The following is a 12,880-nucleotide window of genomic DNA, read 5'->3' as shown; positions in this document are numbered from 1 at the left end:
CGTGACTGTCATGTGAGAAAAGTACTAGCTGTGTTTAAGATGATCGATGTTTTTGGAATCCTAGCTAGTTGGCATGGAGGAGTTCAGTATGATGAAGATACCTCATTAAGTTTGAGCTCAGAATATGTTCTGAGTTTTTCAACAAAGCAGTGTCAAAGATATTTTACAGTATTTTGTGGATCACTACTACTACCCTTCTTGTACACAGGTTGATCTGACTGCAAATTTGTACGTCAATTTGGTAACTTGACACATTGTGCTGCCAGTCATGAATAGCATTCCAATTTCCAAAAGGATAATGGTAACCTATATACAGCTGTTGCAACTCAGTTCTCTTTACATAGTGTTGACATACTGCATCGGGCTGCTCGATCAACTAGATCTATCTCCAGTCGAGCACATATGGGACATAATCGGACGACAACTCCAGGTTCATGCACAACCAGCATTAACTGAACATTTATTGACCAATCAAGTGCAACAGGCATGGAACTTCATCCCACAAACTGACATCCAACACTTCTACAGCACAATGCACGTATGTTTGCATGGTTACATCTGTTACTAACGTACTAGCATTTCACATGTGCAATGGCTTATCTCATGCTTACATTAGCCTGTGATCTTACAATGTTAATCACTTACAAATGTTACCAAGACAAACATATTTCTAAAATTTCATTACTCGAGATTAATTATTTTTTGGTGTTGATTTTTTTTTGTTAGTGTATATATCGACTACACCCGAACACACACTTTAATTGATGTTCACACAATGTTAAATAATAACCTTCATTCCTGTGACTCCTCAATTATCTGTTTTGAATACTTTAATATTTGACAGTCCATACAAAATTTCTTCTCAACTGCTCTGGATGCTTTAGGACATTGCCTAAAGATTTCATTCATTATTCCATGTGGTCACAGGATTGCGGCCAGATGATGTTGACATCTTGCCATGATATTTCGCCTGAGAACCAATCAGCCATCTTCAGGTGTCTGTTTCAATACTGGCCTGAAGATGGCTGAAAGTTTATTACCCAAAATATCATGGCAAGATGTCGACATGATCTGGCTGCAATCCTGAAACCTCGTGGAATACTCGTAACTCTGGAAATCGTTCATATGTTTTTCCTAGTAGCTCTCTTTTTTTTTTAACATCGATTAATTCTGAATGGTCTTCTCAAGCACAGCATGTCAAATGCTTCTAGCTTCATCTTTTCCCATTTTTCCATAGACCATCATGTTTCTTTTGCATACAGTACTGAGTTTTAGGCTCACAGTTTCTTGGACCTCAGAATCAATCTGTCAGAATAACTTCCTTTGTAGTAGCGTGCTTTCTTCTCCTGCACCATACTGTTTAAGCTGCCTTCCTGACTTTTGTAATTTCTACTACCCAGCTGCATAATATTTCTTCTTCTCCTTCAACCACCACACTACACCACCACCACTGCCACCACCACCACAACTACTACTAGTAATGTTCCTTTCCCAGTTATGATGTTTAGCACATCATTAACTTGTATTACTTTACCAAGTTCGGTTTTGCTTTATTCTTGTATTTGTGATAACTAGATTGTGCATTCCATCCAAGAGTTTTAAGTCTCCCTTACTAGGCTTAGGAGAGCTATGTCATCTGAACACCTTATCATTGGAACTTGCTCCCTTTGTGTTTCATTCAGCAACTCTCTATCTACAGCCCTATGTTTTCTTTTACACCTGTTATCCAGTAGTCTCCGTTTATTCAGAAGTTTCTTTACAATGACTATATACCATGAACTATTCTGCTGGGTACATATCTGTCCAGTACATGGTCAACTGTTTTTTTAAACTTAAGGCGTAGTGCCCCTATGTGCTCCTGCCCTGTACTGAAAGTTTCAAGTTCCTCAATGAGATAAAATATTACCGATTTTTTAAATATATATATACCTTTTTCCTTGTTTTAGTTGTTCTTCATACTTCGGTAATCATGCATTATGGATATTGATACAAGTTTTGGTGTGGACATCCTCAAAGAGATCAAGTCATTTGTTGTCATTAGATCCAATATATATTCATCATGAGTGGGGTTCCTAATTATCTGTTCCACAAAGTTTTCAGAGAAGGCATTTAGTAATAATGCTTGCCACTAACTAAGCTGTAATTTTCCTGATTGACTGTTGGGTGATTAAAATCTGTACTTATGATTACAATATGATTGGGGAACTTCCATACAGGCGAACAGAAGTTTTCTCTAAAGTTTTCAGTTACATCAGGGGGCGAGTCTGGAAGTCAGTAGAAGGATCCAGCTACCATTTTATGCCCACCCCTGATACCGAGTCTTGCCCAAACAGTCTCAAATGCAGTTTCAGTTTTTATCTTGGTGGGTTTTACAGGGTGTATACGGGGGCAAGGAAAAAAATTCCTGGATTATTCCCGGATATCCCGTTTAAAAAATATGCTTTTTCCCAGGCAAAAATACACTTCTTCCGTGCTAAGTGACAGTAGGTTTTCCATAGATTTTCCCCCGGAACTGTAAAACTTATCAATCCTTTGAATGGTCAATGTTTTATACACTTGCATAGAACTTCCCAGAAAAAAAGTAAAGACGGGGGAGAGAAGTTTTGGAAAGACCTTTGATTTGCAGCATATTTTTGTATTACGAAAGTATAAATTTGAACTGAACCAAACACAGTTTCCGGAGTGTTGAAACCGAGCTTGCGATGTCCTTTTGTAAGCCAATCATATCTCATGCCACGTGATCTGGCCAGCCGATGACAGCAGATATTCAGAGCATAGGACACGTGTTATCATCAGCCAATAGCACTGGTACGTAGCGCAAACACACAAAGAGGAAAAGTTAACGGTTTACATTAATATACATAGTATAGCTAAAAGAAAAGCTAGGCTTTCACATATAATATTGGTTTCTAAGATAAACAAGCTGCAACAGAAACTAAGTTTTCACATGTAATATTGATCTTTTTTGCATGTGTTATAATTTAAGAAACATCAAATATATGTGCCAGTAAATTTAAAATTATGACATAAATTCTGGGCTCGAAATTCTTGTAAGTGGATGGTCCTCAAAGTGTTCAGTTTTAAACGCTCTGTGATTTGGAAATTCATCCCACTTTCTCACACGTAACATAATTCATCTTGTGTAAAAAGAAATTTACTTTGAAAGTAACACTTTTCGAACCATCTTTCGCAATACTATCCGGCGACTGTTAGAAATTGGTTCGATTTACCAGGTGCCAGAGAGTGCCAGTAAACAGGCATTATTTTGCATACATAGCTGCAGTGGTGTAGGAAGCCCGCATGTTCATATGTATAAAGCACTAAGAGAGCTTACATTAAACCATAAAAGAAACAGGGCATCAGAGGATACTTCCAAGAACATCGGAATTACATAAACCATACTAAAATGCATAATTCGGCTTGAAGTGCACACTGGTCTTTTCCAGATTCACAATGAAATAGGTCCCATCTGATATTAAGTTTTTCAGTGTGGTTTTTGGGATGTAAATTTTCTTGGAGTACCAGTACTGTACTATCTCATATTTGGTTCTTTATTGTGGCATAATGCCACACATGGCAGAAGATGATAATGTGCACTCGAAATTCAGCAAACAGTTGGAACTGGCCAATACTGTGGAATGAAACACTTCATTTCAAATAAACTGATTGCCTCAGCGGAAAGATTAACAAAGCCAAATTTCTTTAGCAAAATTGCAAAAATAACTTCATTGTTATGCAAGGCCGTTAATAACTTGGAAATAAAATCAAATCAGAAAACTGAAACTAATAATATATTTTTGCCCTCCGTAATTATGTGAATGTATTTTAATTCACTTGACAGCTCCCGGAAACAGAAATCCGTTTTGTTTTCATTTGAATCTGTAAACGAAGAGAGGCAGCGAAATCACTTAACACAAACACGGGTCACGTGGAAACTAACGCCCTCCCCACTACAACTCTGCACATGCGCGAATCTGGCAGCTAGGATGCGCTAGAAAAATGTTTTTCATTAGCATCTGGCCGCTTGCTGCTACTGCCAATACAGCTAACAGCCACACTTCAAGTAGCGGGAAGCGAGAGAAGATACTGTTCATATGCGAGTCAACTGCGCATGCGCATGAGCATGCTGGCAACTGGTCAAACAGTTGTGACGTCACACTCATAGAAAGCAGTTTATTGTTATGAAGAATTGCATAGTCTTCACCCTGTGGCCTTTGACATAATTCTGCTATTTGTATGCGCTTGGGCGTGCTCGGTGTTTTGTTGTTGTAAATTGCGCATTTCCTCTGCCACTAAAGTTTTATTTTTTTCCCTCTCATTTATATTTTATTCTGGAGTATCATTCTCCAGTAGCAGGATACAGTAACGTTCTTCGGTAGAGAATCAATTCTTACCAGTCAAAATTACAAAAATTTAACTGAAAGCTAAAACAATGAAAAATTCCTGGAATTCCGAAAAATTCCTACGTTTTCTCCCGGATGAAAAAATTCCTGGGTTTTCCCTGGATTTCCCGGTTGTCCCGGGTCGTATAAACCCTGGTTTTAGTTTCTTGTCTAGAGTGACAAACCACCATTTCTATTCCCCATTAGCCTATCCTTTTAACATACAATTAAATTTTCCCCAAATATATCACTCCTATCACATTCCTAGATATTTCTTCTTAATGCAGAAATATCATACCTCAAGGTGTGCTATGCTAATTAGAAAGATCAATTATTCATGAAGAGCAGAAAAAGATGAGCAGAGAAACAACTATTAAATTTTATTGAGATAGTTTTACCAAGAAGCACATAACTGTTTCTCCTTTATGTTCTCAAGATATTGAGAATTATTTCAGCATATCACACCAGTATTTCAGTGAGGTTTGCTGAACATTATTAAATCTGATTACTTTTGCACTTATACAGCAGAGAATATTAGAAGGTACAGCTCAATCTGTAGTTGATCTTAAATTTTTTGCCACTTATTGCTTCTTTCGCCCTATCAATGATTTATTAATGGTAAAAAGACAAGTTGCTACAGAAATTGCAGTCTACAGGAATCTATAGATCCCCCTGATACAGGAAGGTGGTAAGGCAATACACACTGTCTGCAACAGAACAATGGTAAGCAAAGCACTGCAGAATTCAAATCATCCTTTGGTTCAGGGACAGCTGTGCTACTAACTTACAAGTTGAATACGTGTACTTTTAATACTATTGCCATATCTAAACTGCTTTGGAAATAAAAACTTGTTCTTACCAACCACTAAAATATTGCAGTAATTTACCTCATATTCTGTAGGATAATATCCTATGGCTCTCATGAAGTTGGGCAGCTCACACAGTGGTATATGATCAGAGATCTTGTGCAATATGGGCAATTTATCACCCTGATGCAATAGTTGTGCATAGTAAAAGAAGTCTTCCATTTGCCTCATTAGCCAGCCTCCCTTGCCACCTTCCATCAGTGAATAGTATGGCATCATATCTTCTCCACCGATATGAACCATAGCATCGGCAGCTCTGGAGGAATCATAAACATTCTTAATCTTCCGAGGATAAACAATTCAAATAACAGTGTCATATTAAAAATGGCATTTTGTAGGCAGCTAGCTGATTAGTTCCTTGGCCACTATCCTTAAATGTCTAATCAGTATTTATTGTTTTAAATGCTGAAGTGTGATACATTGTTTTTGATTTAGGTCATAATTGAAATTAATTCTCTTTACTCCTGCACAGAATTATTGAAAGGTAAACATCCTACTGGTAACAGAAAATGAATTATAATTCTCCTATAGATTAAAAATTAAAATCGTTATGACTATGGAAAATCCAGGTAAATAAGAAATGAAAAAGAGGAGACAGATCAGGAACTTGTTCTATCTCCAGAGCTTTTGCTGTTTTTCTAATATTACATTAAATTACATATTTATTGGTCCTTTTGATCATTTGTTGTACAAGGTATACAATATGATATTGGACAAGTCATTTTGATTTACAGTACATGTTTTTAAATCATACAAGAATACTTACATTGATTTAGGCTTAATATTATCACAACTGAAGGTTCAGCTTCCATACAATATATTTAACCTTGGTAATAAATTTTTATGTTTTGTGATATTCATCTATACTATAATAACATTTTTGCAATAAATATTTATGGACATCAGTTTTAAATTTTGAAGTGTCTTTTATTATTTTAATGTTTGTAGGTAGCGTATTGCATAGTGTGTTTCCTGTTTGCAGTGGTCCATTCTGTTTTAGTGTTGTGTGTGCATGTTGAACATGTACATCCTGCTTTCTCCTTGTGTTATACAGGTGGATACTCTGGTTGGTTGACACAAGATTGTTGCTATTTTCTAAGATTTTCCTTACAAATACGATTACTTGTAAAATGTACAGACATGGTAGTGGAAGGATATTTAGTTTCTTGAATAAGGGCTTCTTGATGCAGCATTTCCTATTGCTCTTACAATTCTCTTTTGGTATATAAAACAACTTTTGGTAGCAGATGTGTTTCCCCAAAAGATTATGCCCTATCACAGTAAGGATTCTGCCTGGGTGAAGTCTCCTTCTGATGTGCAATCAGAAAGAGTTTTGATAGTATGATAGTATAGCAAATGGTATTTACTTTATTTGTAATGTATTTTGTATGTTGGACCCATCTTAGATCTTCTTGGATCCATATCCCAAGAACTTTTGTAGAACTTACATTTTCGAGGGTTCTAGTGAACAACTCTATGTCTGGTGCTAGTGGACATTTATTTTTCACTGTGTGTATATGCATTGTAACTGTTTTTTCTGTGTTTATTACTATGTTGTTACCAGAAAACCAGTCTGTAATGTGGGTGGTACAATTTTTAATCTCATGTAGTAATTCTTCTTTGGTCCTTCCATTTATCATCACATTTGTGTCATCCACAACTTTTATGTAATTATGGCATGGGCTAGACGGTTCCAAGTCATTTACAAAGAGTAGAAACAGAACTGGTCCTAGAATGGAGCCTTGTGGTACACCATACTTGATGCTCTGCTTTTCTGAGCAGTAGGACTTTATCTTGTTCCCTTCTTGGATAGTAAGCTCAACTATTTGTTCTCTGTTTTGCAGATTATGATTTTATCCATTCATAGGCCAGGCCCCTAATACCTACAGATTCAAGTTTCTGAAGCAAGATGTTGTGCGGAATCCATGTTGACTATTTGAGAAATAATAATTTTTTTCTATGGAACTGATTAGTCTTTTATAACAGATTTTTTAAATTATTTTGAAAAAAGCAGATAATAGTGAGATTGGCCTGTAGTTTGATACTTCTGGTTTTATTCCTTTCTTGAACAGGGGTTTTACTTTTGCTATCTTCAATTTTTCCGGGAACACCCCTTCTGATAGAGACCAGTTACAGATGTTGACAAGTGGCCTGGCTATGAAGGGAGCACATTTCTTCAAGATAAAGTCAGGGATATTGTCAGTACCAAAAGAGAATTTTGGCTTCAGTTCTTTGATTATATTAAGTATTTCCTTTTCATTGGTGGGGTATAGAAAAATAGATTTGTCATTTATAGTACATCTGGATTGATTTATAGGAGCACTCTGTAAATTTTGATTTATAAGATGTTCAGCTATCTGTGTAAAGTAGGAATTAAATTTATTTGCAATTTCTGTAGGTTGAGTTATCACAGTTGAGTTCTCTATATAATTTGAAACATTCTGTCATAGTCTCACATATACCAAACACACATCTCAACAGCTGCTACTTATGGATTGTTTTTGAACCGTTGCTGGGGTATAACAGGTTATGAGTTGAGGAATAAATTGGAGCAGCTAGGAATATGTAAAACACATGGGGCAGTGGAAGGGCAGCAAATATTGGAAGACAATAGAGGAAAGGTCTTGTGGCTCTCAGCAATAATAGAAAATGTAGATTAGTGCTGATAACAATCACACAACTTTGATGTGTAGAGAGAAAGGGGTGGGGGGAGTGCAGGAGGCATGGAAGCAGAAAGGCAGTGAGGAATGAGAAAATGACAGAAGATGGGTTTGCTCAGAATATGTCTACAACACCACTACAGAGTTTTAATTGTTATGTTGTTATTGTTATGAAAGCTAATCAGTTGTCCTGTAGCAAAAAAATTAAATTAAGGTTAATTATCAGACATTCTAATTTGCTGCTACCTAATAACTGGTGGACACGCAAACAACCATTTAATAGGTTTAGTGGCTTGACTTCCAGTCAATTAGGACAAGGATGTGGCTTGATACTGATTTAGATCTGCATTTAGCTCTACTGGGAAAAAAAGAAAAAGAAAGGAAGAAACAAAAAGAAGAAGAAGAACAAGAACAAGGAAGAAGAAATAAACTATATTTCATGGAATGGTGGTCCTACAGAGGCTAATATTCTCAAAAGTTATACATGATTTAATCTGGCAATGCATTCAAAGGAACTGGGTCCTATACAGGTCACATTTTATTTGTAGCAGTGACATTGTTCAGAACACAAATTCATTGATGGAAATTATTTCTCCACATTTAATCATTTCACTCTGTCCATTAAATAACTGAGTCATAAAAACAAAGATACAAATTTTCATTTTAATACACAATAAAAAAAAGACATTTCCAGAAATGCAAACTGTTGCACTGAAGTGATTAAGGTAAAACTATTTGCCCACCATGTTATTACAAGCTGACATTAGTGACTCAATCAGAATCAGAATTTTATCGTCTCATAACATACAAGTTAAATAACTGATTTTATGTACACGGGACTTGTCAGCTTATAACTATGATAAATTATACGTGGAATACAATATTTTTATATAATCACAATAAAATCTGAATATTATTTATTATTATTGTTTTTATCCTGCTCAGATGGTCAGATCATTAAAAAATTCAACAGAGTAATAACATTTCTGCACCAGGGTGCTATACAATTCTCTTTTTACTGCCTCAATTTGGACCTTCCTAAAATTTGTGTCTCTCAGTTTATTGTATACTTTCATTTCAATATATTGTGGAGTCTGTGCAAAAAGATTAAGCTTGTGTGTAGGCAGCATGAAGCTTTCCATGTTTCTAGTTTCATAACTATGCTGGAAATTATTTGACAAAAAGTGTTTAGGGTAATTACTTGTGAAAAGAACTATTTCATACAAATACAATGATGGAATGTTTAGTATCTTAAGATCTCTTAATAATGGCTGACAAGATTCTCTTGGCTTTGCACTGCATATGTTTTTGATAATTTTTTTCTGCAAAGTTAATATTTTTGTCATGTTGCTAGCATTCCCCTAGAAGACAATACCATATCTCACTACTGACTCAAAAGTAACTATGGTATACTACTTTTTTTGTGTCTATACTAATGACATTGGCTAAGATTGACATAGCAAACACCAGGCTGTTTAGTTAATTTTTTAGATAATCTATGTGTGAGGGCTATGATAGGTTTCTGTCCAATTGCATTCCCAAGAATTTAACATGCTCTGCTTTATTTAGCTCCTGGTATCTGTGCATAATGTGAATATCATTTATACTAGACTGTTTTGTCTTAAATTTCATCAGCTGTGTTTTTTTAAATATTCAGCTTTAGGCCATTTAGATGGAACCAAACATCTAGGTTTTCTAGAGTTTCTATGACATTTTCACGAATTTCTTCTGTGTTTTTATTTTCTACCAGTACTGATGTGTCATCTGCAAATAAAACTGAATGATATTTTATATTTATGGGTAAGTCGTTTACACAAAAAATAAAGAGGATTGGGCCCAGAATTGAGCCTTGTGGTACTCCACTCCGAGGAGTATTTATCTTTGTTTGATGTTATGACAACCCTTTGCTTTCTCTCCATTAGATATGACTTACACCACTGTAAGGTGCTACCCATAATTCCATATTTTTTCATTTTATATAATAGTAAGGAGTGATTCACATAGTCGAAAGCTTCGGACAACGCACAGAAGATTCCTGCAGGTTTTTGTGACTTGTCCAAAGTGCAACTAACTTTAGTTACAAATTCATTGATTGCATGAATTGTACTTTTGCCTTTCTGGAATACAAATTGATTTTTTGAGATTACATTGTATTTGTAGCAGAAATTTTGAATCTGAATTGCAACAATCATTTCAAATATCATAGAAAACACAGGAAGAAGGGAAATTGGATGGTAATTTCCCATATGATGTTTGGAGCCTTTCTTAAATACTGGTTTGACTACTGCATATTTTAGAAATTCTGGACAGTACCCTTCTTAAAGTGATAGAGTAATTATTTTGCGTAGTGGGTGTGCTATTATATTTGTCGCTGCTTTAATATCTTTGGCAGGTATTTCATCCCATCCCACAGAATTTTATTTTTTAGGTTTAGTATAGTTTTTTCTACATCTTTTGCTGTTACTTTGTTACATTTAATTAGGCTCTCTTTCCTGCTCTGACTTGAGCCAAACAAATGTACATTATCTCGATAAGAGTGACCATCAACATCAGATTTTGCTACATTTAGGAAGGATTTATTAAAATTTTCTGATATCTGAGCAGGATGTACAATTATTTTGTCTTGTACCTATATTTTAGAGTTTTCTTGGTTGCTGGGTTTGGTTGCAAGTTCAGATTTGACTACTGTCCATACTGCCTGATTTATTTGTGTGTTTTTTAATGAATTTAGTGTTTTCCATTCCTTTGCTTCTTTTACAATCTTCTTAAATAGTTTTTTATATGCTTCAACATAGTTCATGAACTTAGGGCTCTTATTTGATTTCAGCTCAGCATGTAGCTCTCTCTTTCTATTGCTAAATATTTTTATGCCAGTGGTAATCCACTTTACTTTATTTGTTTCCCTTCTTGGGCAATTCTGATTTCAGAAACAGACAAAAGACCTCTGAAAATGCACTGCTCTCTTTCTCCTCATGCTCATGCTCATGTGACCACTACTGTAGCCAGTCATATGTTAAACAGCTTCTGCAGAATGATTCTCCTGAAAAGCTATGTTATTATTACGTAAGGAGTGTTCAAAAAGAAATGAGCTGGAGGCACAATTACAGAAACCAGTACCGGTATGTTAGAAGTATGGACCCTGGCTGTTGAGACACTTGTCCCACTGTGACACAAGGCAGTGAATGGCTGTCTCATAAAATTCGCCGGGCTGCAATGTTAACCAGTTCCGAACGTACAGCTAGACGTTGCCATCTACATCAGTGCAGGAAGTGCTGATGTTCTTATTTGACCAAGATGGCCCCCTTCTGATTCACTTCCTGCTACACAGGACAACAGTGAAAGCCCAGCATTACTCACAAACCTTGACCACCTTTTGCCAATTGATCAAATCAAAACGACCAGGCAGTCTCACCCGTGGGGTCATTTTGCTCCATGACAATGCAACGCCTCATATGGACAACACAGTTGTGGCACTCCTACAGAAATTCAAATGGGAGGCTCTTAGACACCCTCCATATAGTCTGGACCTCTCTCCCTGTGATTACACCATTTTTGGTCCCCCTTACAAAGGCTCTGAGGGGCAAACGATTCACCTTGGACGGCGATGTCCAGCTGTACATGTGGAACTGGTTAACATCGCATCTCTGGGAATTTTGTGAGACAGCCATTCACCACCTTGTGTCACAGTGGGACAAGTATCTCAACAGCCAGGGTCAAGACTTCTGACATATAAGTACTGGTTTCTGTAATTATGCCTCCGGCTCATTTCTTTTTGAACGCCCCTTATAGACTGCTAACATACTGGTACTGGTTTCTGTAATAATGCCTCAGGCTTGTTTCTTTTTTAACACCTCTTATAGACTGCACAATGGTGTTTTTTCTACCAGAGGCATCCTGATTCAAATTTATGTTTTGTTTGTAAATCCAGTGAGGCCATAGATAAGCTCATTTGGTACACACTCCATGCACAGGGCCATTTTGTGCTGAAGTGGGCATGAAAATTATTCAGTTGTTGTTATTTTAACACATGAAGCAGAAGGTGCAGCAAGTGTTGCAGGTTAGTTTGCTTTGCCAAAAGCTAAAACCTTGAAACCTGTATAAGAAAGATGAACTCCATCCTATTGCACTGACTTAACCACTACAAAGATGAACTCCATCCTACTGCACTGACTTAACCACTACAAGTAATTGCAATTAATGTCAGGATAGTTGTCAAATATGTAGTATTACTATATGACATCTTTTCCATTATGTATATATTGACTTCACAGGGACTCTAAAAAGCAAACCAGTGCTGAAGAAAATACAAGATGATTACATACCAAGATTTGGCAACCCAGAAACTGTTCTGTCAGACAGTGGTACCACATTCACTAGCCACAAGTGGAAAGATTTCATGCAACAACATGGTATTAGGCACTTATTAATCTCAAGTTTCCACCCAGAGAAAAATACATTCCTTGTGAATTTAACAAGTTTATTGGGACCTACTGCCATCACAAAAACATAGTACATTGCTCTGACACCTTGGTCAATTTGAGGAAATATGGAGTGTACCATTCCAAAAATATCACATTACAGAGTAGCAAGGGAAGAAAGTATACAACAAGTTGTTGTACCATTAACAGAATGCATGCAGTATTCTGACAGAAAAATCAGTCAACAATGAACATCTATACCTGGTGACAAGGTGTTAATCCATTGTCACCATAAATCATCTCCCCATATGAAATGAAACTAAAAATGGCAGCTACACTACTCTGGTCCTTTTATAGCAGCCAGAATACTGCATGCAGGTAGCTTTTTTCTGATCTACCCTGAATCTGGGAGGATCAAAGGATCGTTTGCATATCAGGATCTAAAGTAATTTTATTAGGCATACATATACAGCACATGACATTTCATATTTGTGTACTAATACAGGTGTGTTTTTATTTTTCTGAGCCTAAGTTGATTACATGTTCAAATTATT

At 36.3% G+C, this 12,880-nt stretch overlaps 1 protein-coding gene across 1 annotated transcript in view; it reads right to left on the bottom strand.

Annotated features, from left to right (window-relative positions):
- LOC126189843 (cilia- and flagella-associated protein 251-like) overlaps positions 1-12,880 on the bottom strand; it is a 794,634-nt gene that overhangs the window by 181,399 nt on the left and 600,355 nt on the right. The window contains exon 20 of the mRNA XM_049930974.1: positions 5,270-5,504. Within this exon, the coding sequence (XP_049786931.1) occupies positions 5,270-5,504 (235 nt within the window). The remainder of the gene's footprint in view (positions 1-5,269; positions 5,505-12,880) is intronic.

Source organism: Schistocerca cancellata, chromosome 1 (genome assembly GCF_023864275.1).
Source record: "Schistocerca cancellata isolate TAMUIC-IGC-003103 chromosome 1, iqSchCanc2.1, whole genome shotgun sequence".
Lineage (NCBI taxonomy): Eukaryota > Metazoa > Arthropoda > Insecta > Orthoptera > Acrididae > Schistocerca > Schistocerca cancellata.
The sequence above is the reverse complement of the archived record's forward strand: the minus strand, read 5'-3'. Positions and strand labels throughout refer to the sequence as shown.